Source organism: Canis lupus, chromosome 1 (genome assembly GCF_011100685.1).
Source record: "Canis lupus familiaris isolate Mischka breed German Shepherd chromosome 1, alternate assembly UU_Cfam_GSD_1.0, whole genome shotgun sequence".
Lineage (NCBI taxonomy): Eukaryota > Metazoa > Chordata > Mammalia > Carnivora > Canidae > Canis > Canis lupus.
In genome coordinates, this window is record NC_049222.1 from 108310306 (window position 1) to 108338253 (window position 27948).

The 27948-nt window shown below is 53.3% G+C and overlaps 4 protein-coding genes across 10 annotated transcripts in view; 3 read left to right on the forward strand and 1 right to left on the reverse strand.

Moving 5' to 3' along the window:
* Positions 1–8212, forward strand: part of MAMSTR (MEF2 activating motif and SAP domain containing transcriptional regulator) — a 46853-nt gene extending 38641 nt beyond the window's left edge. Inside the window, exon 11 of the mRNA XM_038528342.1 lies at positions 8047–8212. Within this exon, the coding sequence (XP_038384270.1) occupies positions 8047–8165 (119 nt within the window). The 3' untranslated portion in view covers positions 8166–8212. The remainder of the gene's footprint in view (positions 1–8046) is intronic.
* LOC102151792 (galactoside alpha-(1,2)-fucosyltransferase 2-like) lies at positions 206–27723 on the reverse strand. 7 transcript variants are annotated; one of them, XM_038528335.1, is made up of 6 exons: positions 27582–27723; positions 21236–21357; positions 12873–12991; positions 8314–8425; positions 2441–4642; positions 206–458 (listed from the first exon to the last, which is right to left on the reverse strand). In XM_038528335.1, exons 3-5 carry the CDS (start codon positions 12972–12974, stop codon positions 3618–3620), a joined length of 1239 nt encoding a protein of 412 aa, XP_038384263.1. In that variant the 5' UTR covers positions 12975–12991; positions 21236–21357; positions 27582–27723; the 3' UTR covers positions 206–458; positions 2441–3617. The 7 variants fall into 7 exon arrangements, with proteins under 7 accessions (XP_038384263.1, XP_038384262.1, XP_038384261.1 ...); XM_038528334.1 differs by having other exon boundaries at positions 21236–21286; positions 27582–27702; XM_038528333.1 differs by lacking the exons at positions 21236–21357; positions 27582–27723 and adding an exon at positions 17887–18090.
* Positions 10705–12016, forward strand: LOC119876001 (netrin-5-like). The gene has a single exon (XM_038528348.1). It carries the CDS (start codon positions 10719–10721, stop codon positions 11400–11402), a length of 684 nt encoding a protein of 227 aa, XP_038384276.1. The 5' UTR covers positions 10705–10718; the 3' UTR covers positions 11403–12016.
* NTN5 (netrin 5) lies at positions 14543–17517 on the forward strand. The gene is made up of 6 exons (XM_038525542.1): positions 14543–14654; positions 14775–14963; positions 15099–15248; positions 16033–16086; positions 16306–16386; positions 16725–17517. Exons 1-6 carry the CDS (start codon positions 14543–14545, stop codon positions 16841–16843), a joined length of 705 nt encoding a protein of 234 aa, XP_038381470.1. The 3' UTR covers positions 16844–17517.
* Positions 27724–27948: the final 225 nt, after the last annotated feature.

A 27948-nucleotide genomic window follows, 5' to 3' on the forward strand; every position in this document is an offset into this window, starting at 1 on the left:
ATGCTATCAGACAGCCTCCCAGGGCACAGAGCAGAGCAGGGAAAGTTGGAGAGGAGATTTGGAGGGGCTGTGCGGAGGGACCTGGCACTGGATTATTTTATTGAAGTGTGAGACATGGTTGCCATTTGCTTCTTTCTTTTCTTTTATTTTCTTTTATTTTCTTTTATTATTTATTTATTTTAATTTTTATTGATTTATGATAGTCACAGAGAGAGAGAGAGAGAGAGAGAGAGGCAGAGACACAGGCAGAGGGAGAAGCAGGCTCCATGCACCGGGAGTCCGATGTGGGATTCGATCCCGGGTCTCCAGGATCGCGCCCTGGGCCATTTGCTTCTGTACTTTGATACTGTGGCAGGTGGTAGAGGGCCAGAGGTCCTGGCTCGGCTTCCTGTACCCTTCTGGCTGGAGTCTCTCCAAAAGGGGCAATTTGGGAAAAGACCCTGCTCAGGTAAATGATCCTGTAGGGGAGAAACAGAAAGGAAATAAAGCCTGTGTGATTCTAGGGCAGAGGGCTGGGAGTCCCATGGTGGCCAGTGTTACAGGCTGTGTCCCCCACAAAAGTGCAAATGTTTAAGTATTAACTCCCAGGACCCCAGAATGTGACCTTACTTGGAGACAGGATCTTCAGAGATGCAATTAAATTAAAATGAGGGGGGTGCCTGAGTAGCTCAGAGGAGGGTTAATGGTGGCTGCCTTCTGCTCAGGTCATAATCCCAGGGTCCTGGGATGGAGCTCCACATCGGGCTCCCTGCTCAGCGAGGAGTCTGCTTCTTCCTCTCCCTCTCCCCCTACTTATGCGCTCTGTCAAATAAATAGAATCTTTATTTTTTTTTTAAGATTTTATTTATTTATTCATGAGAGAGAGACACAGAGAGAGAGGCAAAAACACAGGCAGAGGGAGAAGCAGGCTCCATGCAAGTAGCCCGATGCAGGACTCGATCCCGAGACTCCAGGATCACGCCCTGGGCCAAAGGCAGGCGCTAAACTGCTGAGACACCCAGGGATCCCTAGAATCTTAAAAAAAAAAAAAAAAAAAATGAGGGACACCTGTGTGGCTCAGTAGTCGAGTGTCTGCCTTTGTTTTTGTTTTGTTTGTTTGTTTGTTTGTTTGTTTTGAGTGTCTGCCTTTGGATCAGGTCATGATCCTGGGGTCCTGGGATCGAGTCCTGCATTGGGCTCCTTGCAGGGAGCCTGCTTCTTTTTTTTCTTTAAGATTTTATTTATTTATGAGAGACAGAGAGAGAGAGAGAGGCAGAGACACAGGCAGAGGGAGAAGCAGGCTCCATGCAGAGAGCCTGATGTGGAACTTGATCCCAGGTCTCCAGGATCATGCCCTGGGCCGAAGGCAGCGCTAAACTGCTGAGCCACCGGGGCTGCCCGGGAGCCTGCTTCTCCCTCTGCCTGTGTGTCTGCCTCTCTCTGTGTCTCTCATGAATAAACAGATCTTTTTTTTTTTTTTAATTTTTATTTATTTATGATAGTCACACACAGAGAGAGAGAGAGAGAGAGAGGCAGAGACATAGGCAGAAGGAGAAGCAGGCTCCATGCACCGGGAGCCCGACGTGGGACTCGATCCCGGGTCTCCAGGATCGCGCCCTGGGCCAAAGGCAGGCGCCAAACCGCTGCGCCACCCAGGGATCCCTGAATAAACAGATCTTAAAAAAATAATTAAAAAATATTTTTGTTCATTTATTCATGAGAGACACACAGAGAGAGGCAGACACACAGGCAGAGGGAGAAGCAGGCTCCATGCTAGAAGCCCGACGTGAGACTCTATCCCAGGACTCCAGGATCATGCCCTGGGCTGAAGCAGGCGCCAAACCGCTGAGCCACCCGGGATCCCCCAAAAATAAAATAAAATTAAAAAAGAACCCAGAGTCAGCAGAGCTTCCAGCCCTCAAAGCGGGACACGCCCCCCCCAGCTCCCCAGAGAGCCTTCAGAGGGACCAGCCCTTGCCTATACCTACCCGACGGCAACCTCCCTGGATAAGTAAGGCAAGCAGAACCACCCAGCTAAACCACGCCCGAATCCCTGACCCACACAAACCGTAAGAGCTAATAAATTGCTGCAGTTATTTTAAGCCACTAGGTTTGGGAGTCATTTGCTAAGCAGCTGGGGATAGCTCACACAGAGCCCCCCCCCTTCCTCCCAGACCCCTCTTACTTTCCCTAGCATCCCCCTACCCTAGGCCCCAGACCATGATGACTCCATCGGGACTTAAGGAAGTATACTGGAAAAAAAAAAAAAAGGAAGTATACTGGAGTCAAAAGACTCTGAGGAGATATATTGATAGGTGAAGACACCTGTGCTCAACCTCAGGCATGCCAGGAAATGGGCATTCAGGTAATTAAGACATTTGGAATGAATTTACAACAGGAAAGGGATGAGATCAAGATTTTTTTTAATATTCAAAACGGAGTATTACACGGATAAATGTACCGGTATCTCCATACTGCTGAATGCACTGAACACAGGAAAACCCGTATTGTGATCACTTAATCCAACTTCTCTCCACACGGGGGGTTTCTCAGAGTGTGCCCAGGGCACAGGCAGTGCCGAGAGTGAGGAAGTCTGTCTGCAGGTGGAGGCTGGCATGGCTGTGCTCCTGTCTGGGGCCTCCTGAGGTCTGCCCGCTGCTTCTAGAACATTGGCGGCTTTGCTGCTGCAGGCCAAGTGGTGTGGAGTCCTGCTGGACTCCGGCCAGCACTGTGAGGCCCCCACCCCCCATCCACACCCATGTCCAGGGCCCTCACCTCCCCACTGAGAGTACTTCCCTGAGATTCATCCCCTCAAACTCTGGGTTCCCTCCCTTTCATGCTAAGGCCTTATGAAAACTAAAGCCTGAATTCTTTGCTGCCCAAGACACCCGGCTCCCTTGTACTTGACGGCAGGCACAGCTTCACCAAACCCTCTCAGGAGACAAGGGCAAGACATCTGGACTTCCACTCCAGAAGCTGCAGACAAGGAGAGGGCAAAAATTAGGTTTCTTAAGGCAACCAGAAAGTTCAGGGCATGCCATACACCTGCCTGGTCATGGCCAAGGAGCATGCAGCAGGCAGGAAGTTTCTGGGGTCCCAGGCAGGTTCGTTTTCTGGGGGCAGTTTCCTCGTGGTTTCAGGCACCACTTGCAGAGCCAGAGCAGCAGCCAGAGCCACTGCCCTCACCAGGGAAAGTGCACTGTGGGTTGAGCGTGGCTTTTCCACCCATAAAATGGAGAGATGAGATTAGATCTTCTAGTTCTTTCTCAAGGCTGGCTTGCAGCGACTGGGGAAGGAGACAGGGTGTGCTAGAAGAGGCTGGGTATGAGCCTGCAAATTTGCTGCCAGGGCCTCTGCTGCAGGGGTGCCCTTGCATGGTTTGTTTAGTACCAACGGTCCAACTGCCAAGCAAACCCAGAGCCATGATGTGTTCCTGAGGACACTAAATGAACTTGCTGCAGGACTGCTGAGGTAAGCTCTGTGTTACTTTCTCTGCAGGTGGCACCTAAGGCCCCGAGAGATTAAGTGACTTGTCTGAGGTCCCTCAGCTGGAAAGCATGGTGGCTTGGAGATGCCTGGTGGTGCCAGGGCACCGCCTGTCGGGGGAGGGGGAGGAAGAGATGCGTGACCTCGAGGGGCTAGAGGCCATTCTCTCTGGCCTGCCCAAGGTCGGCAGCGATGCCCACCCACTCGGGCAGGAAGGCTGCCTGCGGCTTAAAGATCCACTGGAGGGGGGAGTCGGGCAGGGTGAAATTGGCCAGGTAGACAGTGGCCCCACCCGCGAGGTAGGCTGCCCAGATCCCGAAGGTGCCCACCGTGATGATGCTGTGGTTACACTGCGTGAGCAGCGCAAAGTCCCTGGTGGGGGAGCCCTGAAGGCCATTGCCCGCGAACACCACGTCACGGAGGGAGCCGTTAATGTTCTGCCGACACCAGGACATGTCGTCACTGGTGATCACGAAGAGGGGAGCATGGTAGCGGGCCCGGAACCAGTCCAGGGCCTGGCGCAGGTAGCCCCGATCAGCCAGCACGCCCTTCCACACGTTTGGCATGACCTGCACGTAGTCCCCCCGGCGCACGTGGACCCCCACGAAGGTGCCCGGCTGTCTTCCGTTCACCTGCAGGCCCCGCAGAAACTTCTGAGCCTCCTCCCGCACGTGGTCGTGCAGGGTGAACTCCCGCAAGATCTCATCGCGGAGGTGGTGGTAGAAGGTCCAGGAGCAGGGGTAGCCAGTGAGGCGCACGTACTCCCCCGGGATGTGGCGGTACTCCTCCTCCATCCAGTCGTTCAGGTGGTAGTTCTGCCACGGGATGCTGCTGGCCGTGGTGCCGTGCAGGACGGGGAGGGTGATTCTGAAGATGGGGGCCAGCGTGCTGTGCATCTCGGCCGGGATGAAGGCCGGCCGCCCGTTCATCTTGGCCAGGGCGTAAAGGGTGGCGTACTCACCCATCTGGTTCCCCAGGCGGCCCTTGGAGTTGATGGTGAACACGCCCCCCCGGGGCAGGTATCTGGGGAGCAGGACCACGCGGCCTGAGTAGGCCCAGGGGGTGGGCACCAGAGCCAGGCGCTGGTGGCAGTGGAAGATGGTGGACACCACGAAGATGATGAAGAGGAAGTAGATGGTAGAGAAGGAAGGGCAAGTGGCCCGGAATCCCATCAGGGCTGCAGGGAGGACAGAAGACGCAGTCACGAGTGATGGCTTGGCAGCACCCGAGTCACATTCACCCCCAAATCATTGGTTCCCTCACTCAACTAAGCCAAGCGAGTCGAGTGGTGTCCAGCGTGTCCTGACCTGCTTTTTACTCTCCCCTCCACCTGTGGTTTCTCTGTGGCCATTCCAGGGGCTACAGCTCAGGAGCCCGTGCAGAAGGAAGCACTGGAATGCTGGGGCCCCCACTTTTCATCCTCTGGCTTCTGTTCCACCCCTGTCCAGGCTCCCCAACTCTCTCCCTCTGCCAGCCCCCCCTCTACTCCCTCTCCAATATTCCAGGGCTCCTCACTTTATTTATTAATCTGACCCTTTGGAAAGTCTGAACACTCCTGGGCCCTCCTCAAATGTTTCTTGTTCAATGTGGGTCCCCAGCAAGGTCAGCTGGCTCTTCCGCAGGAAGGCTGAGTATGACATCACACTCCCTCCACTGGGGTGTCCGAGCAATGCCCATACTGCCAGAATTTCAAAAAATGAGCCCCTCTTCTCATAGGGCTGGTGACAACTCTGCCCCAATCCTTAACACATGGCCTGCTCAGCTCAGGTCCCGCCCAGGGAAGACTCCAGCTTCGCTCCAAGCCAGCCTGCGGGGTGGGCCAGGTTCCAAAGATAGAGCAGGGGAGCTGAGCAGGGACTGGAGCCTGGGCTACTGGGGAGGAAGCATCAGCTCAGGACAAAGTCACCCACCACCCAGGGCCACCCACCTCGGGTGCATGACCCGAGCAGTTGTACATGGCCCACACTCAAAAGGGCCTGCGCTTCAGCCAGCTGGAAGGCTGATGGCTCAGGAAGGCAGACGGCTCTTGATCTTGAGGCTATGAGTTTGAGCCCCATGTTGGGAGTAGAGTTTACATGTTTTAATGAAAAGGTGGGGGGGGGCTGCACTTGGTTTAATGCTCTGCTCTCACCAGCTAGAAATTATCAATCAATCTGAATAAGGCACCCCAGGATCCCTGGGTGGCGCAGTGGTTTGGCGCCTGCCTTTGGCCCGGGGCGTGATCCTGGAGACCCGAGATTGAGTCCCACGTCGGGCTCCCGGTGCATGGAGCCTGCTTCTCCCTCTGCCTGTGTCTCTGCCTCTCTCTCTCTCTCTCTCTCTCTCTCTCTCTGTGACTATCATAAATTAAAAAAAAAATAATAATGAATAAGGCACCCCAAGTTTTCATGTTCCTCTGGGCTCTGCGAATCCAGCAGCCCTGGTCCTTGAGTCTCAAGAGCTCCCTCTCCTGGCTTTCTGTCGGCCTGAACAATTTGAAAGTCGGAGAAAGACTGCATCAGGGGTACTGCTTCTGTGGTCCCTGGGTGCACCAGGCACTGGCCCCAGTGCTTGCTTGCCCCCTGCGATTCCTTATCCATCACCTTCCCAACAACTGGTGGCCAACTTCAACCTCAACTGAACTCATTTGGAGACAAAAATGTGGCCCAAAGTGACTTGTAGACTGACTTCCTGAGATGCCCACGTTTTGCTGCAGAAATGGTAACATCTGATCATGGGATACTGCCCAGACCCCACATCCCACTACAGTGCCGATGCACTGGAACACGCTGGTCTGGTGCACTGGAACACGCTGGTTCTGGAACACGTCTGGTCCAGGGAGGTTCCGTTATGAGACTGCAGGGCTGTCTTTGCTCATCTAGACCTCATGCCCTCCTGGGAGGAAGGCGGATTGTTATGCTCGCTCGTTTAACAGATGAGGACACTCAGGCACAGAGAGGTTAAGAAAGCTGCCTTAGGTCACACAGCCAGGAAAGAGGTAGAGCATGGATTTTGAACCCAGGCAGTGTGGCTCAGGAATCTGTTCTCCATTACTGTCCTGGATTTTTCTAGTCTTCCTGAAGGAGAGCACTCAGATGCAGGCTCTCAGTTGTTATACATGGAGTATGATCTGCTCTGCCTCGTGGTGCCTGTCTTTTCTGGACCACCAAGGTAGGGATAAAAGATCTCTCTGTAAGCCCAGAGCTGTGGGTCCCACACTGCTGAGCTACCACATAGCTGTGCCCCAGGGAGGTCCTGCCTCCTCTCTGGGGCCATGTGAGGGAAAAGGTGCCCCCCCCCCCCAAAAAAAGCCTCCTTCCCAACTTAGAGAATTCTTTCCTCCAGGCTTACGTTGTTTCTACCCTCCCCCCACCCCACCCCCTCAAAGTGCTAAACACCTCATGCAGCTCAGGCTATTAAAAACAAAAGTGAGGAAGAAAGCTTCCCTCCAGGTCACATTAGCTTAAGAAACTGCTTGTTCCCAACCAGGTGGGGAGAAAAGTAAAGCAAAATAAATCAGAGACCTAAACCTCGAATTTTCTCAGGCAGCCAGGCTGGCCTTTGCACTGGCCATCCTCTCTACCCCAGATACTCTCTACCCCAGTCGCTTGGGTCCTGATGAAGGGGGGGTGGGGTGCTGCCCTCACCGCTTTCAGGTCTCAGCCCAAACAAATGTCCCCTGCAGACTCCCACCCCACTTCCCTGCTTGCTTTTGCTCCCAAGCACTTGTTACCTTCTGCCATTCTCTAGAACAGAATTACTTAATACTTTCCTGTAGTGATCTCTCCTCTCCAGATTGTAAGTCTGGCAAGGGCGGGGGTCGTGGACACAGGACGGACTCGGGGCGCACTTGCTGGATGGATGCGTGTGGTGAATATTCCACAGCGTTACCCTGTAGCTCACACTGCCTGTCCCTAGAACTGGTATGCCCCCTCTGATTTGGGGGTGTCTCCACCCCGAAACCCCTTCTCTTGCAGCCAATTCCTCCTCACAGCCTAATTTCAAATCCAATGTCCTCGTCCTGGCTCCCACCCTGGCTGGCCTCTCTAGGGTGGTTCATGGGGGTCCCCCAGACCCAGAATCAGAGACTGCCCTGGCTGTGCCCTCCAGACCTCAGGGCAGGCTCCCAACAGTGGGACACTCAAATCCCTGTCCGGGTCGGGTCCATGGGGCCCCTCAATAAACACATTCAAAACCACAGGCAGGCAAATATCTGTGCCCCATACTCCTGAGACTCTTGCTTTTCTCAACAGGAAGTGATAGAAAGCTTTATTTTTCTAGTCAAAACCATTGACTCTATAATAGTCTCTGTAATAGCTGACAGTCACATTTGCATGAAAATTTCGTGACTGATGTGTTGAGGCCTTGTAGGAACTGGCCGTGGGGAGGCTGGCTTTGGGCTCTGTCCCCCTTAGGGTCCCTGCCCTCTCCTTCCAAAGCAGGATGAGGGAGGTCTGGCCATTCTCATCTCCTCACCTCCCTCCCTGCTGTCCTAGAAAGTGGCCCAAGTCTTTGGGTTTCCTGGTGGCTGCCCAGATCCTTCCAAAAGCACAGATATTTAGAGTGTGAAGTAACTCACCTCAATGCTGAATTTACCCACAGCTGACAGAAGGTTCCAGAGGGAAGGAGGTGCCAGCTGGGGGTCCTGCCTCAGTGTGGAGAGAGGTCCTGATAGTCACCTGGCAAGTCAGCCCCTTCCCAACCCAATGGATCTGGATTGAAGAATCAAAGATTCATGGATCAAGGATTGCAGCACCACATGGTGAGCTGAGCTGTGGGGAGTCAGTGCTGTGGGGCTCTGAGTGTGAGTGCAGCAGGGACCCCAGACCCCAGAAGCCCAGGGGGCCACAGTCTGCTGTCCCATCCTACCTGTCTTTAGCCTCCTGGGCCAGCGTGCTCTGGGCTGCCTGGTTTCGGGCCCCCCTGGGGCGACATCCCTCACGTCCCACACAGTCCTGGGTGGCGTGGCTGGCTGGGGTCCCTGCGGGGAGAAAGTGGCTGCGGTTGGCGAGGGGACTAGGGCGGGGGTGGGGGGGGAGCGGTGGTGGTGTTGGATTCTGCGGGCTCTGCTCTGAGCTCCCGCCCAGAACCCCCACTAGCCTGGGGCCTGACAACAGCCACTCGGCACTCAGGCACTCACTCCTGAGAGCCCACGCTGCCGCCCCGCAGCCAAGCTCCTGCGAGAGGGAAGAACACATGAGGAGCTAGCTGCAGAGGACCCTCTCTTCTTGGGCACAGGTTTGGCCAACGTCAGGGGCAAAGGGGTGGGATGCATGCAAAAAAGCCAGAGAAAAGGAGCCTGGGTCCCAGATGGACCTCCTCACCGCCCAGGCATGGGGGCCTAACTATGGGTCTGGTAGGAGCACAGCTAGACTCTGCTCCTTAAAGGGGGGTGGGAGTGGACTCCGGCTCCCAAGAGGGATAGGGGCTGGAGGCTGGACATCTGGGTTCCCAGATGGGCAGGGGCTGGCTTCTGGATCCTCCAGGAACACCAGGGGACTCGCGGCCTGGCTGTCCAGGTGCAATGGGCCAGAAAATGGTACCCCACGAACCGCCCAGGCAAGGAAGGCGAGGTAGGAGATGGGGGCTAGGTCCTTAATGAAGCTGGCGCTAAGAAGACAGGGCAAATGCCCGTGGCCGCAAGTGTGCAAAATGGCGCCAGGCTCATGGGGAGGGGTGGAGGCTGATGCCTGTCCTCTGGGGCAGGGGGAGGTGGTCTCCGCACATGGCAACCACAGTTGGGATGTGGCGGGGGCTGTGAGATCAGGCTGGGGTGGATGTGACCCCACCTGCACCCCCAGATGCCTCACAAGACTTCTGGGCCAGGAGCAAGCCAGAGGCATGGTCAGTGGGGCCCAGAAAGGTTCCAAGGGCACCAGACCTGAGGAAGTTCCTCAGTAGGGGCTGCGGGCCCAGGAAGGGGAAAACGGGGGTTGGGGGTGGGGGTGGGGCGGATTTCAGCCCCTAGTCCTTCTTCACCCCTGCGATCCCAGAGTCTGGACTTCAGCCACCACCCCCACATGGCATCTGGCTCCGCCCTGCCTCCCCCGCCCCTCCCCCTAGGCAGCACCCGACACCCCCCATAACTGTTCCCCCTTCTAATCTGAGGACCTTAGGGTGGGTAGAGAATGTGGGGGCTCTGCTCTGCAGATTGGGAGGCCTAGGATGGCAGGTAGGAGTAGGGAGGGCTGCAGTGATCAGAAAGTCCTCAGAAATCCAAGTCTGGGGTCCTCCCAACCCTGAATTCTGAGGGGGCTCGCATCTGCTCTCCTAACCCCATGCTCCAGCTCCAGAGTGACCCAGGTTTCTAGTCCCTGGGTGACCCCCCCGCTCCAGCTCCTCATCCTCAGCACACTTCTGAGGGTGAGGCTTGGTCCCTGGGTGGGAAAGGGTTAAGGCTGGGTGGAGGCTGGGGTGGGTGGCAGTGGAGGAGGCTGGCGGGGTTGTTTGGCGCTAATCCCCCTCCGTGCCCTGGGTGTGGAGAACAAGGTTAGGGCCCCACGTGGGAAAGGGCCTCCGCTCTGATCCTCGTGGGCCAGGGGCCTGGCCACAGGCTTCTGATCCCCCGCCCTGCCCCGCCCCCACTTCCCCTCCCCGCCTCCACCTTCCCACTGGCCAGGCCAGGCAGGCAGGCTGTCTGTTCTCTTGCTCCCTGGGTGTCTCTGAGCCCACAGGTCTGCCTGTCTGTCCGTCCTGGCCCCAGGCTTCCTGGGACTCCATTCCCCCTCCACCCACTCCCTGTGGATCTGGGTGCCCCCTCCGTCTGGGCTCCAGCTTCCCCCATCCCCATGGTTCCTTTTCTGCACCTGGCCCTTTCCGCAGACTTGCGTCCCCTCCCCTGTCTTTGCTGTGGGTGCCTCTGTCCCTCTTTGTTACTTTGTCTCGGAGCTTCATCTGCCTCTAAGCCCCCCCACCCTTGTGGCCTGTCTGGGTTTCCCCATCCGCCCGCACCCCTGGCCCTCTCCCCAGGGCCCCCTGCCCCTCCACACTGACACCGACGATAGCTCTAGGGTGTTAAGCTGCAGATTAGTTCAGGCAAAATTCTCAATTTTGCTTGCGTTCTTTTCCCTCTGGGTTATGTAAACAGTAATTCTCCCCAGATGGAACTATTTTCCTCGCTTAGAAGCAGCCAGGGAGGGGGCTTGGGCAGGGCTAGGGATGGAATGCCAGGGTTCCCCCCCAGAGCCTGTGGGGGGAGGCTGACCCACGAGGGCAGCCTGAGGCCCTCAGCCTGGTCACTCCTCTCCTCTCCAGGTGCTTGCTCTGCTGGGACCATGCCTGTGATCTTTGCCCTCTGGCTCCTCCTAAGCCAGGCCACCGCTGACCCATGTTACCATCCAGGTGGCCGCCCCCGCTTCTGCCTCCCACCAGTGACCCAGCTGGCTGGCACGGCAGCCTCCTGTCCCCAGACCTGCGCCCTCTCCCTGGGGGCAGACCTCAGCCCCCGGGCCACCTGCAATGGCAGCCTAACCCTGGCCCTGGGCGGCCCCTTCCTCCTGACGTCCGTCAGCCTGCGCTTCTGCACTCCAGGATCCCCAGCCCTGGTCCTGTCTGCTGCCTGGGCCAACGGAGGTCCCTGGAGATCGCTGTGGCGCAGACCTGCCTGGCCTGGGGCCTTGGGGGGCCCTGAGAAGGTGACGTTCCGGGCCCCACCAGGCTCGAAGTCCAGCGTGGTAGTCAGTCACCTCCGTGTGGAGTTTGGGGGTCGGGCAGGGCTGGCGGCGGCCGGAGTGAGGGGCCGCTGCCAGTGCCATGGCCACGCGGCCCGCTGTGCCGCCCGTGCCCGGCCCCCCCGATGTCGCTGCCGCCACCACACCACGGGCCTGGGGTGTGAGAGCTGCCGCCCATCCCATCGAGACTGGCCCTGGCGGCCTGCCACACCCTGGCACCCCCACCCTTGCCTGCGTGAGTCCTGGGTGCCCCCCTCCTGCCCTCACCCCCCCATCCGTGCTCCCTGACTCTCTAGCAGCCGGTCCCTGGTCCCTCTCCCTCCCTACAGCGGCTTGCTCCTGGCTTCACCTTGCTTCCTGAGCCAGTCCCCTCTCTGCCTCCCCCACAGCCTCCCACCTGCCTGCCCCAGTTCCTGCTACCCCGACTTCCAGCTGCCCAGTAAGGGGCTCCAGTTTCTGCCCCACACACCATTTCTATGCTGCTGCTGCTGCTGCTATGAATAACATTTCCTAAATGATTGTGGGGAACTGGGCAGCTGGACCTTTCCTGACTCATCAAATCAACAATATGGGGGACATATTTACTCACTAAGGACATCACCAATCACCAGCTATGTACCAGGCAGGTTTTGTCATCAGGTCCATTTTATAGATGAGGAGACTGAGTCTAGAGACGAGAGGTCCCTTGCACAAAGACACATAGCTACAAAGTGTCAGCTCTGGGTCTTGGCTTGTCCCTCCTGCCTATCAGGTGCCATCATGCTACGTGCTCTAGGGTGGCAGACAGGCACATGGGCTCAGCAGCAAGCCAGCCTGGGCTCAAGTCCCAGCTCCTCTGCTTCCCAGCTATGTGACCACAGGCAAGTGACTTGACCTCTCTGTGCCTCCACTTCCTTGCTTGTAAACTGGGGACAATGACAATATTTCTTTTATAGGCTGTAGTGAAAGTCCAATGGGTCACTATGTATAAGGTCCTTGGAATAAAGCTTAATATGGTACCTGGCCCCAAAGAAGAGCTTGCTGTGCGACTGCCACGTTACCATTCCCCAGATGAAAGGGGGGGCCCTGAGGGCATGTACCACCTGCCCTAAGGGCCAACAAATTGCAGAGCTGGGACTGGACTTAGGGAGACAGACTTTCCCAGATAATGGGCGATCCACTGGTCCATCCAGCTAGACTAGGGCTCCCCAGGCCCACTCCACACCCTTTCCCCTCCATGGTGTTTCCAGACCTGAAGCTTCTGGAGTCTGGGCCCTTCCCCACTGCTCCTGAAGCCCTGGGAGGCACATCTGCTCTACCAACAGATACACACACAACACACCCCTCCTCTCTCTCAACCCTCCAATTCTTTTTTTTTTTTTTTTTTTTTAATTTTTTTTAAATTTATTTATGATAGTCACACACAGAGAGAGAGGCAGAGACATAGGCCGAGGGAGAAGCAGGCTCCATGCACCGGGAGCCCGACGTGGGACTCGATCCCGGGTCTCCAGGATCGCGCCCTGGGCCAAAGGCAGGCGCTAAACCGCAGCGCCACCCAGGGATCCCAACCCTCCAATTCTTTGCCCCATTCCTCTTCTCTTTCTTCCTGCAATGTCACGTGGAGTAACTTACAGCCCATCCCACCGTCCTTGGCTCCCCACTCTGTCCTCATCTGTACCAGGGTCTATTCCTAGACCCTTTGCCCCCGCCACCTCTGGTCCATTCCCACCAGCCAGATCTGAGGCCCCTGCAGGGGCTGGGGGAGAAGGGGAGACTCACATTGCCTCGGGGTGGGACGGGATTCATCCTGAGCCTGGATGGGGCCTGGGAGCTGAGGAGGCCGTCCCTCTGAGGATCACCACATGGCCCCAGGCTGGGCATGGCACTGGCCTCTGAACCTGGGTAAGAAGCCAACAGTATTGTGATGAAGCAGGGTCTGGGTGGAGAGGGTGGGACTAGGTCCTGTGGCAGAGCTGCTGGCTTTACAGGCATGGTGGTCTGAACCCCTTCCCACCACTGGAGCCTTCCAGACAGAGGGGAGGTGAAGTGATCACCTTCAGGTCAGAAAGAGCCCAACGCATGATTCTTCCCACTGATAATCTGAAGAGTATCTCTTAAGAGGCACCTCTTAAGGCCCACGACAGCCCTGGGAGAGGGACTGAGATCCCCACTGCACGGGAGGAAACCAAGGTTTAGGGAAGCAAGTCATTTTTCTGAGAACACACAGCTGCCTCAGCGTCCTGATCTTCCTGCTGCTGTTCTGTGTTCTCGGGACCTGCCAGCCCAGGCCTCTCAAACCCCTCGAGAATCAAAAACTCCTTAAATCTCTCCCAAGTATGGTCCATGGACCCCCTCCATCAGCATCTTGCTCAGAACGCTTGCTAGAAATAGATTCGTGGGCCCAGCTGAAGCCCTGGGGGTGGGTCCTGGAAGCTGTGTAGTTTCTTTTTTTATTTTTTAAGGTTTTATTTATTTATTTGAGAGAGAGTAAGCAAGCAAGCAAGAGCATGAGCAGAGGGAGAGGCAGAGAAGCAGACTCCTTGCTGAACAGGGATCCCTGAGAACACAGGGCTCTATCCTAGGACCCTGGGATCATGACCTGAGTCACCAGAGTAGAAGGCAGATGTGTAACCGACTGAGATACCCAGACACCCCCATTGCAGTTTCTTTTTTTTTTTTTTTAAGACTTTATTTATTCATGAGAGACACAGAGAGAGACAGAGACACAGGCAGAGGCGCAGGCAGAGGGAGAAGCAGGCTCCATGCAGGGAGCCCGACGTGGGACTCCATTCCAGGTCTCCCGAGTCATGCCCTGGGCTGAAGGTGGTGCTAAACCGCTGAGCCAGGCTGCCCTGCAGTTTCTTTTTAATATTTCCCAGTAACTCTGAGGAGTGGTAAAGTCTGAGAGCCACTGCCTCACTGATCAGCTCTCCCCAGAAACACACACACATGTACACTGCACAGAATCCTCACGTGAGCTGTGGATCACACTAGACTGGTTGCCAAGGCACAAGCTCTGGAGTCAGAAGCCCTGGGTTCTGATCCTGCCACTGACTTCGCCTCAGCTGCATTACTTTGGGCAGATGACTTGGCCTCTCTCCACCTGTTTTCCCATCTGTAAAATGGGGCTGATGACAGCACAAGCCTCATGGAACTGCTTTGAGAATGAGAGGCGCTGAGCACTTAAGGCGAGGTGCTGGGCACACAGCTCTCGGCAGGCAAAGGCGTGCTCTGTGTCAAGCCCTAGGTCAAGCAATTTATATCCTTTTGGTTTCCTTTAAACCTCACAAAGTGGGCACTGTACTGCCATTTTATAGCCGGGGAGACCCAGCTACAGAAAGAAGTCACTTGCCCAAGAAGCACAGCGAGGAGTGGACAGGTTAGGGGGGCTGACCCCGCCGCCCACGCCTGGAGTGGCCACTCCTCTCTAAGCCCCCAGTTCCACAGAGATGTTCAGAGGTCTGCCAGGCCCCTCGTGCGTACCCACTCTGGTCCAGTGCACCCAGCTTAAAGATGAGGACGAAGAGGTTCTGGGGCCTGGGCTGACCCGCAAACCCCCAGGCAATCTCATTGCACCTATGCTTTGTTTCCTCTCCTGAGGGCAATGGGGAGAAAGCTCGGGACTGGGAACAGAAGGCTGGACCCTGGAGCCTGACGTGTCTGCCCCCGTCCTGTCTCTAGCCTGCTCTTGCAACCAGCATGCCCGACGCTGCAGGTTCAACTCTGAGCTCTTCAGACTGTCTGGTGGCCGGAGTGGGGGCGTTTGTGAGCGGTGCCGCCACCACACGGCTGGGAGGCACTGCCACTACTGCCAGCCGGGCTTCTGGAGGGACCCTGGCCAGCCCATCACCAGCCGCAAGGCCTGTAGGGGTGAGTGCCTGACCTAGGAGGAAAGGGCCTAGCAAGGCCAAACTCCTGGGCGGAGGGAGGAGGGGCCGGGTGACTGGGAAGGGCGCCTCTGGGGCCCCACGCCACCACTGATACCCAGCTCCTCTCCTCATGTAGCCTGCCAGTGTCACCCAATCGGGGCCACAGGGGGCATCTGCAACCAGACCAGTGGGCAGTGTTCCTGTAAGTTAGGGGTCACTGGCCTCACATGCAACCGCTGTGGTCCGGGCTACCAGCAGAGCCGTTCTCCTTGGATGCCCTGCCAGCGTGAGTCATGACGGTCAGGGCTGCAAGTCCTAAGTGGGACGGGAAGGGGACATCCCAGATCCCAGTGGGCAAGGATGCTCAGGGCTGGGACCCTGGGAGATGGAAGCTAGAGGCTGGAAGTCATACTCTGGGCCTTTGGGGGAGGAGGGGACTCAAATCCCAATCTCCTTAGTCTTGGGAAGGGGAAGCTAGGGGCTTGGACTCCTGTGTCTGAGGGAGAAGGGGGCTGTGGGTCTATGCTCCTGGATCTGAAGGAAGACGGAACTAGGGGGACGCCTGGGTGGCTCAGTGATTGAGTGCTTCCTTCGGCTTAGGGCTTGATCCCGGGGTCCTGAGATCAGTCCCGCATCCAGCTCCATAGGGAGCCTGCTTCTCCCTCTGCCTGTGTCTCTGCCTCTCTCTGTGTGTCTCTCACAAATAAATAAATAAAATCTTGGGACGCCTGGCTGGCTCAGTAGTTTGGCACTGTCTTCAGCCCAGGGTGTGATCCTGGAGACCCAGGATCGAGTCCCACATCGGGCTTCCTGCATGGAGCCTGCCTCTCTGTCTCTCATGAATAAATAAATAAAATTTAAAACAAACAAACAAATAAATAAATAGAATCTTTAAAAAAAAAAAAAAAAAAAGGAAGGGACTAGGGACCAACTCCAGGTCCTGGGGGGAGGAGGGCAAAGGGTGCTCATACTCGGGCTTTAAGGGAATAGACTACAGGGTCTGGATGCTTGGATTCCTGTTGGAAGTGGGGGAGGGGCAAAAGTTAAATTTCTCCTTCGGTCTCTCACAGGAATTCCAGAGGCAACAACACCCCTTGTTACTACCCCTGGTGCTTACAGCTCTGGTAAGGCTGGTGTGCAGAACCCTGGCACCAAGAGGGATTAGGGATGGGCTGCTTGGGCCCCCAGATGGAGATACAGGGTGGCCCACTGAGCCCAGTCCCAAGGGGTCCGGAGGTGGGGCACCCCAGTTGTCCATCAAGATGGAATGAGGGGGATGGGCAGGAGCAGACGCTGCGGTCCAGGCCTCGGGAGCCCACTGCAGATGGCCTAACCCTCCCCAGACCCTCAGTGTCAAAACTACTGCAATGTCTCGGACACCAGGGTACATATGAGCCTTCGGAGATACTGCCAGCAGGACTACGGTGAGTGCTGGGGAGAAAAAAGGCCGGTGGGTTACTCAAGGTGTTCTGATGATTGCCTCCTTCTCCACGTTTAGCGTTCTCATCTTAAATGGAAAGGGGGACTTTCAATAACCCTTCCTGATTCTAGGACCAGATGGGGGCAGGGGCAGCGGAGTGGGAGTGTTCCCTATGTTCCCATATCTCCTCTTTCCCCATGTTCTTGGCCTTGCGGAGTGTCACTCTCTCCTTCAGGTGGACAGCTCTGAGGGAGAGAGGGGGCCTCCCGGGGATGGAAGGAGAGAGATGCTGGTTGAATGGAGGGTCCTGCCTATCTTAAGATACTTCTTGCCTCCCATCAGGGTCCCAGATTCTGAACCTTAGCCCCATCCCACAGAGGCTCACCTCAAAGTTCCCTAATCCATCAGTTTACACCAGTCCACACCAGCCCCATGACATCAGGGCCTACGACCTCAGGTAACTCAGATCTCTTAGATACTCAGGAGTTCAGCCCAGCCCTTGAATCCATACCAGCCTGTGATTTCCCTCTATGGTGTAAGATCCCCAGGCCTCTCTTCCCTGAGGATCCACCATCTGGCCACCGGGTCCTAGGATTTGGAAAATGGAAACTTCTCATCCTGCCTCACAGAGGGATCTTCCACCCCATAGACTTAGCTTGCGAGCAAGAGTCCTGCCCCTAACACATCTCACCTCAGCCCTTCAGAGAGTACATGTTTTCTGAATCACCATCACTATGACCTCAATTCTCAGGTCCTAAGTTCTGACCTCCTTCTGGCTCCCAAAATTCATCCCAGAGCCAATATCCTTTTCCAAGGGCTCTGCTTCAATGTCTCTTGACTGTGCCATATTTGAGACCCTGGACCCACTTCTTCTGCCTTGTTCCCAGCCACACCCACTGGAGGGTCCCCTGGTTATCCCTCCCCACACTTTAAGTCATTCTGGCATCTGCTGCTCCCAGTATAAACCCCAACCAAAGCGTCCCACAGTCCTAGGTTCCTCTCTCTGTTCGGCCTCCCCTTCCAAGAAGGAGACCTCCATCACCCCACCCTTCCTAATGACAATCCTGGAACCCCATCTCACGCTCCAGAAGCCTTGCCCCTCCTTGCCTTGACCATGTCTCCTCCAGCAGGCTCCACTACTCACGACACAGGGCCAGGACCCTCCCCCCCCCACCTCTCACCCTCAGACGTTCAAGGTCTCCTCCCTGAGGGTACCTTGGGAGCCCACCCCTGTTCCTGCCCCCCTCCCCACCGGGCGGGACTGACCCCGCGCGACCCCCGAGGCTCCCCCAGCCCGGGCCTGACCGCAACCCTCCCCGCAGTTCTCCGCGCGCAGGTGCTGGCGTCGGAGGCGGCGGGCCAGGCCTGGCAGCGGCTGGCCGTGCGCGTGCTGGCCGTCTACAAGCAGCGGGCGCGGCCGGTGCGCCACGGCAGCCAGGACGCCTGGGTGCCCCGCGCCGACCTGGCCTGCGGCTGCTTGCGCCTTCAGCCCGACACCGACTACCTGCTGCTGGGCAGCGCGGCCGGCGGCCCCGATCCCGCGCGCCTGGTCCTCGACCGCCACGGCCTCGCGCTGCCCTGGAGGCCACGCTGGGCCCGGCCTCTTCGGCGGCTGCAGCTGGAGGAGCGCGCGGGGGGCTGCCGCGGCCTGCGGCCCCCCGCCCCAAGCCCGGCCCCGAGCACCACAGCGGGACCCGGGCGAACTCCACCGCCGCCGCCGGAGGAACAGACGGGAGCTGGCGCTGAGCCTTCCAGTTCGACGACGGCGCGTCCCTGAGCGAGCCAATCAGGTGCCGTGGAGCCTGTGATGTCACTGGCACGCGCCAGCGCCGCGCCGCGCCGGCCGGAGGGACCGGCCAAAGGCCGCGAACCGCCAGCGGGACTTTGGGCCTTGGGCCAGGCGTTTGGGCTGCGGACTGTGCGGCTAGGCCCCTAAATAAAGAATTAAATCTTGGGGGAGTTTCGGCTACAGGACACTCATATATTGAGGGGCAAAGGTAGAAAACCTACAGCCAAAAGACGGCTTTGCTCCCCGGCAAAATGCCTAACCCAGCAGCAGAGCTGGGATGACGTCACTGCGGTGCCCGTCAGATTTGTGTTGCCTGGTGATTGGCCAGAAGCCAGTAGGAGGGCGGGCGGATAGAAAAGGCGGGAAACGCGCCAAAGGAAAGGGCCGCGGTGCCGTATTTCCAGAAAGCTCCACCTGTAGGAATTTTGTGTTGTTGTTGATGTTGTTTTTATTTTTTTTTAAAGATTTTATTTATTTATTCATGATAGTCACAGAGAGAGAGAGAGAGAGGCAGAGACATAGGCAGAGGGAGAAGCAGGCTCCATGCACTGGGAGCCCGATGTGGGATTCGATCCCGGGTCTCCAGGATCGCGCCCTGGGCCAAAGGCAGGCGCCAAACCGCTGCGCCACCCAGGGATCCCTGATGTTGTTTTTAATGTTGTGTACCTGGTGGGTCCTAGGATAGTCTCTGAGAAAGGAATAAAGGGACTTGGAGTGAATATCTAGAGGGTTCTGACCGAGGTTCATCTGGTCTTGAAGTGCAGCCTAAACACTTTCCTGCAAGAATAGCCAGCGGGGAGCCACAGAGTGGTATGGCATCTCTTGGTGCTAAGCAGAATGCTACTCCCACCCGAGAGCTGGGTACTTACAGGCCAGAGGGATGGAGCTAAAAAACCCAAGGAGTAGTAAGTACTATGGCATGGAAGGTTGTCATGGCCTAGGACCTTCCTTGCCACCCTGACCTCTGCCCCCTGTAGCTGCAATGGACCACAGAGTTTCAGATTTGGGTGATCTTTGCAGGAGAGTCATTGAGGGAGGACTTGGAGGGATTCTCACAGGAACGGATAGGACTTCAGGCCTGGAGAGTGATCCTGTTCCTTCCCTGAGAGGAAAGTGGGCCTCTCAGCCAATGGAGAGCCAGGAATAGGCCCTGATGTCCTAAGTTACTAGGAAGAGAGACAGGCCCTCCACCCAAGGTTCTTTGTATGCTCCTTGTGAGACTGAAAAAGGCAGGTTCCAGCCTCCAGGAGGTGATTGTTTAACCCCCAAGCCACCAATAATACCCTATATCTGGGAAACTTGTTTTGGCTTCCAGGTGGGTCCAGGGTGGGGGCATCCCTGAAGCAGGAGTTAGGAGTCTTTAGGGGCTTTCTTTCTTTTTTTTTTTTTTTTTAAGATTTTATTTATTTGAAAGAGAGACAGAGTGGGGAGGGGAGCAGAGGAGGAGGGAGAGTGAGAATTTCAAGCAGACTCTGTGCTGCGGGCAGAGCCCAACTCAGGGCTCTATCTCACGAACCTGAGATCATGACCTGAGCCAAAACCAGGAGGTAGATGCTCAACCGAGTCACCCAGGCACCCCTCTTTAAGGGATTTTCTTTTTTTAGATTTTATTTATTTATTCATGAGAGCACAGAGAGAGAGAGAGAGAGATGCAGAGACATTGGCAGAGGGCGAAGCAAGCTCCATGCAGGGAGCCCAATGTGGGACTCGATCCAGGGACCCCAGGATCACACCCTGAGCCAAAGGCAGACTGCTGAGCTACCCAGGCATCCCTTTAAGGGATTTTATTTTTTTAAAAAAATATTTTATTTATTTATTCATGAGAGACACACCCACAGAGAGAGAGAGAGAGAGAGAGAGAGAGAGAGGCAGACCCACAGGCAGAGGGAGAAGCAGGCTCCACGCAGGGAGCCCAACATAGGACTCAATCCCGGGTCTCCAGGATCATGCCCTGGGCCAAAGGCAGGCACCAAACCGCTGAGCCACCCAGGGATCCCCTTTAAGGGATTTTCTAAGAAGTGTTCTGTTTCAGGGAAACTATATGTTTTATCTTGTCTTTTTCCATTCTCTCTCTCTCTCTCTTTTAGAGATTTTATTTATTTATTCATGAGGGAGTTTGAGAGAGAGGCAGAGACACAGGCAGAGGGAGAGGCAGGCTCCATGCAGGCTCCCACCCTGGGCTAAAGGCTGTGCTAAACCACTGAGCCACCCAGGCCGCTCTCCATTCTCTCTTAAAGCCAGTTTAGTGAGGCATTTGCCCCACTGCTCCACCCGCATGTCCTGTCCATCAGCAAATCCTGTACGCTCCACCAACTCCATATGTTCATAATTCAAGCATTTTTACCATGTCCACTGCTACTACTCAGTCCAAGCCACCACTATTGTTCTCTTGGATTTTTACAGTAGTCTCCATACTGGTTTTCCCTTCACCCCCTTATAGTTTTCTTCATATAGAACCAGGATGTTGGCTTTAAAACCCACGTCAGATCATGATCCTATTATGCCAAAACTCTTGAATGGCTTCCCATCTCTTTCAGAATAAAATCCAAAGTCCTTGCCCTGCCCTACAGAGCCGTACATGATGTACTTCCACCACGTAACTGACTTCACCTCCTATGACTCCCCTTCATTCACACCTCTTCAGCCACACTGACCTCCTTCCTGTTCTTTTAAAAAATCAAGCACACTTGTCCCAGGGCCTTTGAACTTGCTATTCTCTCTCCCTAGGGTGTACTTCCTCATATAACAGCAAGCTAGTGTCCACACTCCATTGAGACCTTCCATTACTCAGTTTAGCTAGCTCTGTTGGAATGATAAATGAAAATTGATTTCTTGGTCGTGTATGTGTCTCATCCAAGTCAGCAAGGGATGGTTTTCCACAGAGTCATTCAAGGACTCCAGCTGAGAGACATCTACCATCTTATCATTGCACCAAATGCAATCCATGGCATCTTGATCACTGCAGCAGGGAGAGAGCTGACTAGTCTCACACAAGAAATAAATGCTTTGGCCCAGGAATGACTCCAGCACTTACATTCATAGCTCATTGGTCAGGAATACTCACATGGTTTCACCTAATAGCATGATGGTGGGGAAGTAGAATTCTCTCATGTGCCTGGGAAGAGAGAAGAACCAGTGTAATCATTTTCTTATTGCTGCCATAACAGATTGCCACAACCTCAGGAGCTGAAAACAATACAAATTTATTATATTGCGGGGTTTTTAGATCTTATATTTATTTATTTATTTATTTATTTATTTATTTATTTATTTATTTATTTATGAGAGAGTGAGTGGGGGAGGAGCAGAAGGAGAGGGACAAGCAGACTCTCTGCTTGAGCATGGAACCTGACACGGGGCTGGATTCCAGGACCCTGAGATCATGACCTGAGCTGAAATCAAGAATCAGACGCTTAACTGACTAACCCAGGCGCCCCTCCTGCCTCTTTTTTCTGTCCTCACACCTTTTATCCTCCTGCGGGGAAAGGTTTTCTGCTTTTAGAGACCCATCAGATCAGGATGCCTGAGTGGCTCAGCGGTTCGGTTGAGAGTCTGGCCCTGGCTCAGTGCATGATCCTGCGGTCCTGGGATTGAGTCTCATATCAGGCTCCCTGCAGGGAGCCTGCTTCTCCTTCCGCCTGTGTCTCTGCCTCCCTCTGTATCTCTCATGAATAAATAAATAAAATCTTTAAAAAAATCAAATAAAGACCCATGCAATCAGATGGGGCTCACCCAAATAATCCAGAAAAAGCTCCACATCATAAAGTCCTTAACTTTTTTTTTTTTAAGATTTTATTTATTTATTTATGAGACACAGAGAGAGAGGCAGAGGGAGAAGCAGGCTCCCTGTGAGGAGCCCAACGAAAGACTTGGTCCCGGATCCCAGGATCACGACCCGAGCTGAAGGCAGACGTCCAACCAGTGAGCCACCCAGGTGTCCAGTAAGTCCTTAACCTTAATCACATCTGCAAAGTACCTTATACCATAGGAAGTAACATAGTCACTGGTTCCAAGGATTGGCGTGTGGACATTTTGGGCTATTATTCCACCTACCACAACCAGATATGGGTTAGCACTAGAATTTTCCACCATGTGGCTCTGCTTAAATTTCACAGCATCAGTGAAAACCTCCCTGTTGGCGCTAAATAGTTGCTCCTTCCAATTATTCTTTATTTTTTAAAGAATTTTATTTATTTATTCATGAGAGACACACACACACACACACACAGAGGCAGAGACACAGTAGAGACACAGGCAGAGGGAGAAGCAGGCTCCATGCAGAGAGCCCGACGTGGGACTCGATCCCGAATCTCCAGGGTCACACCCCGGGCTTCAGGTGGCGCTAAACCTCTGCGCCACGGGGGCTGCCCTCCAATTATTCTTTAATTGGCAGTTTAAATTTACATATGTTTATATATATATACATATATATAATATCACACTCCTATGTAATAATATTCTTTTTCTCCAAGTAATAAACAGATGCAGTGCCACTGGAAAAGCATAAATTGATAAGGTTAGAGTAAAGTAGATTTTCCCATGGATTGGTGTGCACGATTTCTTTTTCTTCTTCATTTCTATATGTAAAGGAAAAAAACAATAAAAAAGAAAATCATGGAGACTTCATCTATTTTATGACAATAATTCTTTTCACTTTATGATTTTTTTAAATTTTAAGTAGACCAGGTCCCCAGCATGGAGCCCAATGTGGGGCTCAAACTCACCATCCTGAAATCAATACCTGAACTGAAGTCAAGAGTCAGGTGCTCAACTGACTGAGCCACCGAGTCAATTGAGCATCAAATTCTTAATTTGAGAATTTTATTTTTAAGATTTTATTTTTTTTATTCATGAGAGACACACAGAGAAAGAGGCAGAGACATAGGCAGAGGGAGAAACAGGCTCCTTGCAGGGAGCCTGATGCAGGACTTGATCCCAGGACCCTGGGATCATGGCCTGAGCCAAAGGCAGATGCTCAACCACTGAGCCACCCAGTACCCCTTAATTTGAGAATTTTAAAGAGCATTTCAAGCTATCTTATCTGGAAAGGTGATAGCAACATTACATATTCGGTTGGGTAAACAGAATGGTACATTAAAATTAAATACTAGGTTTAAGTAGATTTTGCAAAAAAAAAAATATTTTTCATTCATTTGTCCTCCTTTATCCTTCTTTTTAGTACTTACCATCAAGTGACACAATAAATATTTGTCTTTTTGGTTACTATTTCTGTCTCTTCCACTAGAACATGAACTCCACAGGAGCAGGGATTTTGATTTGTTCGAGTGCACCCTCATCCCTACGAAGATGCATGGTACATAGTGTACGGTCAATAAGTACTTGTTCAGAAACCAGATCAAAAAATGGCCTAACCTACCTGAAATTAATATTACACTGTCTGTTAACTAATAGGAATTTAAATAAAAATTAAACAAACTAAACAAAACAAAAATGGTCTAACTTGCAGCTTAACTGAACCTGAACTGGTCCCTCAAGCATCTGTATTATTAGGAGTTATGGTAAACCTCAAATAATAGTGGGCTTAAGCAAGATAGAAATTTATTTCTAAGAAAGAAAGAAAGGAAGAAAGAAAGAAAGGAAGAAAGAAAGAAAGAAAGAAAGAAAGAAAGAAAGAAAGAAAGAAAGAAAAGAAAGAAATTAATTTCTCTTTTGCATAAAAGAGGTCTGGATGTAGTCAAGCCAGTGGAAACCTTCTACCTTTCCTCTCCAACATCCTTAGAATGCAGCAGGATGGAAGAAGGAAAAGAGAAAAGCCCAAAAGTCTACACAGCTGACTTAGGGGGATCTTTTCCAAAAACTGCTACAGAATCCGCTTGTTCTTATCTCACTGGCCAGAATTTGGTGATATGACACCTAAGCTGCAAGACAAGGGGGAAGTACAACCTTTGATGCTGTGTGGTCTTGGATCCAGCTAAATAGAGTGTTTTGGTATCAAGTTAAAAGTAAGGACATTTAGGAAAATTAGCCAACCTGGCTTTATGCCAGGCCTTCAGCCAATCAGGACCCAGAGTATTCTATGACGTCATGAAGTGCTAGGCAGAGCAGCCTTTTCCCATTTCCTGGAAAAGAGAGGCTGAGATTCAAAGTAGTATGGCCTTGACATTCCTTTTTTTTTTTTTTTTTTTTTTTTTTTTTTTATTTTTTTTAATTTTTATTTATTTATGATAGTCACAGAGAGAGAGAGAGAGAGGCAGAGACATAGGCAGAGGGAGAAGCAGGCTCCATGCACCGGGAGCCCGACGTGGGACTCGATCCCGGGTCTCCAGGATCGTGCCCTGGGCCAAAGGCAGGCGCCAAACTGCTGCGCCACCCAGGGATCCCTGGCCTTGACATTCCATTCCGCCTCCTACTGTCCTGACCGTGCCTTTGTGTCTGTTTTGTCCCATGCTGTAAACACAACCCCTAGGACTTAATAGGTACTCAAGGATTTGTTGAATTAATAGGCTGGTCTTATTATCCCCTTATACAGAAGAAATTGAGGCTCCTGGGAGACTGCACCTTGAGGTGAGGGAAGAGATTCAAACCCAGGTTTGTTTGGGTTTGGCCAGCATTCTTAGCCATCTCTTCCATGAAGAAAGAAACTGGCTCAGAGAGACAAGGAATCTTAGCGACTGTCACACAGCAAGCAGCTGGCATTGGTTCTATAGAGCGAAGCTGTCTGATATGGTTGCCACTAGCCACATTGTGCTATTTAAGTTTAAAGCAATTAAAATGAAATAAAACGTAAAATTCGGTTCCTCAGTTGCATTAGCCACAATTCAAGTGGCTGGTGGCCAGCACACTGGACAGAGCAGATATAGAACATGTCCACCATTGCAGAAAGTTCTATTGGACGGCACTGCTCTAGAGACCATTTTCATGAAGAGCATAAACTCAGAAGCCAGGCAGCTTGGGCTCAAATTTCTCCGTATCCCTCAGTTCTTTCATCTGTAAAATTGGGATGATGATAATGATGATAGGAAGTAACTTCCAGGGCATATTATTATTATTATTATTATTATTATTATTATTTTAAGATTTTATTTTTAAGCAATCTCTATACCCAACATGGGACTCAAACCCACAACCCTGAGACCAAGAGTAGCATATTCCACTGACTAAGCCAGCCAGGCACTTCACAGGACATATTATGAGGATTAAAAGAGTTACTTTGTGGTTTAACAGGCTTAGAACAGTGCCTGGCACTGAGGAAGAGCCATTTGAATTTGTTATTAAGTGTCTGGTGGCTACACCTCCCCCCAGGAGAGACAAGTCCAGAAATCGAGAATACATATCTGCAGAGTTTGCTGGGTTCCCCCAGGGAGTGGAAGTTGACAGCAGCTTGCTCCCTGCTCTCAAGGTGAGGAGGTGAAGAGGGGCTGTGGGAACCACCCAGGCCTGGAGAACCCTGGTCCTGCTGCCTCCCACCCAGGGGCCAGGGAGGAAGGAGATGAAAGTGAGGAGCAGGACAAGCCCCATATGTTCCCCATGACCCAAACTTTGTTCCCAGCAACCGAGACAAATAGGCATGAAATCCACATCTGGGACCCACCTCCGGCCTGGCCATTCCCTCCTCTGGGCATCGAGCCCAGTCTGTCTGTGTCCTATAATGGGGGCAACACAGGTGGCTTCTAGAGCTCAGAGGAGGCTCCTGCCCACCTCACCACCACCGATGGCTTTCTGAAAGACCAGACTCCTGTTGTACATAAGAGCCTAGGTAAGAATTTTCCCAGAAGAGAAGAGAGAAAGAAAACAACAAAGGCAACAGTTTGTGCAAAGGTCTGGAAGCCCGAGGGCCTGGTATGGTAAGAGAAGAGCAATGAGGCTGGGGATTGGTGGTAGTCAAGGCATGTGAGGCCTCTAAGGCCAGGCTGAGGACCTGTGTGTTTCTCCTAGGGAGCACTGGGGAGCCATGGGAGATCTCTGGGCAATGGAGAGGGTGGGTCAGTCCTCTGTGAGAAAAAAAAACAGTGATGTGGGGGGGCTGTCTGGCTAAGTCCAAACAGCATGCAACTCTTGATCTTGGGGTTGTGAATTCCAGTCCCACATGGGGTGCAGAGATTACCTAAATAAATTTTTAAAACTTAAAAAAACCCCACAACCACCCTACAGTCAATCATCGAGGTGGCTCAGTTTACTCGGAGAGCCCAGAGAGGGCCATGAACCTAGCTGGAGATCAGGAAACATTTTAGGGAAAGTGAGACATTCGAGGTAGGTCTTGAAGAACAGATGAAGGATTTGGTGACCAAAAGAAAGAGCAAGGAGGGACGCCTGGGTGGCTCAGCGGTTGAGTGTCTGCCTTTGGCCTAGGGCGTGATCCTGGAGACCTGGAGATCCTGTGTGCTGCCTTGAACTGTTCTGTTCGGGACTGGATCGTGAAGCACGTGAACACAAACCCACTGTGCGACTTGACGCCCATCTTTAAAGACTACGAGAAATACCTAGCGGGAATCGAACAGCAGCACGGGGGTGGCGGCGGCAGGAGTTCCGGCCTGGGCATCAGTGGGACTGCTGTGGCTAGAGCCGAGGCAGGATGAACCCTGGGATCTGTGAAGGGTACACTGCAAGGGGAGGAGAGTCTGGGAGGGGAAGGTCAGCGGGGCCCTGGCTATGGGGACAGAAAAGAGTTAGAGGGTGCCTGGGTGGCTCAGCCACTTAAGCATCTGTCTTTGGCTCAGGTCATGATCTCAGGATCCTGAGATCAAGTCCCATGTTGAGCTCCCTGCTCAGCGGGGAGTCTGCTTCTCCCCCTCCTCCTCCCCCCTACTCGTGTTCTCTCTCACATGCACTCTCTCTCTCAAATAAATAAATAAAATCTTAAAAAAGAGTTAGGAGAATGTCTCTTCCACCCAGAAGACTTCCTCTTAACCCTCATGCAAAAAAATTTTTTTCTCAACCATTTCTGAATACTGGAGTCTGTTTTTTTTTTGTTTGTTTGTTTTGTTTTAAGATTTTATTTATTCATGAGAGACACAGAGAGAGAGGCAGAGACACAGGCAGAAGGAGAAGCAGGCTCCCTTGGGGGACCCCATGTGAGATTCAATCCCAGGACCCCGGGATCACGACCTGAGCCGAAGGCAGACGCTCAATCACTGAGACACCCAGGTGCTCCGGAGTTTCTCTCTCTTTTTTCTTTTTTAAAGATTTTTATTTATTCATTCATGAGAGACACACATACACACAGAGAGAGAGAGAGAGAGAGAGAGAGAGAGAGGCAGGCTCCACGCAGGGAGCCTGACGCGGAACTCGATCCTGGGTCTCCAGGGTCAGGCCCTGGGCTGAAGGCAGCGCTAAACTGCCAAGCCACCCGAGCTGCCCTCTTTATTTTGAATTCATTCACTCACTTATTTGTTTATTCAACACATACTCCTGGTGTCTCAGTTATTCAAGGGTCCGACTCCTCATCTCACCTCGGATGTTGATCTCGGGTCATGAGTTCCAGCTCCGCCCTGGGTCCACGATGGACGTTGAGCATACTTAAAGGAAAAGAAAACAGGGCAGGGCTGATGGCTCAGCAGTTTAGCGCTGCCTTCAGCCCAGAGCCTGATCCTGGAGACCCAGGATCGAGTCCCACATCAGGCTCCCTGCATGGAGCCTGCTTCTCCCTCTGCCTGTGTTTCTGCCTCTCTCTCTCTCTCTCTCCGTGTCTCTCATAAATAAATAAAATCTTTAAAAAAAGAAAAAAACAAAACACTAAAAACGAAAAAAACCTAAATATAAAAACCATATTCTCCTGAGATCTCCCTGGGAAACGCCAGGATTGAGACCTGAGTCAGA

What these genes read in the sequence shown, in the direction of transcription:
- LOC119876001 (XM_038528348.1), top strand. Translation starts at nt 10,719, where the DNA reads ATGCCTGTGATCTTTGCCCTCTGGCTCCTCCTAAGCCAGGCCACCGCT.
- LOC102151792 (XM_038528331.1), bottom strand. Translation starts at nt 13,085, where the DNA reads ATGCCTGTAAAGCCAGCAGCTCTGCCACAGGACCTAGTCCCACCCTCT. An exon ending in CCGTCCCACCCCGAGGCAAT is followed by an intron (nt 8,426 to 12,872) that starts GTGAGTCTCCCC and finishes TTCTCCCCGCAG; the next exon opens with GGACCCCAGCCAGCCACGCC. An exon ending in GCCCAGGAGGCTAAAGACAG is followed by an intron (nt 4,643 to 8,313) that starts GTAGGATGGGAC and finishes TCCTCCCTGCAG; the next exon opens with CCCTGATGGGATTCCGGGCC.
- NTN5 (XM_038525542.1), top strand. Translation starts at nt 14,543, where the DNA reads ATGTTCAGAGGTCTGCCAGGCCCCTCGTGCGTACCCACTCTGGTCCAG. An exon ending in GCTGACCCGCAAACCCCCAG is followed by an intron (nt 14,655 to 14,774) that starts GCAATCTCATTG and finishes TCCTGTCTCTAG; the next exon opens with CCTGCTCTTGCAACCAGCAT. An exon ending in TCCTTGGATGCCCTGCCAGC is followed by an intron (nt 15,249 to 16,032) that starts GTGAGTCATGAC and finishes GGTCTCTCACAG; the next exon opens with GAATTCCAGAGGCAACAACA.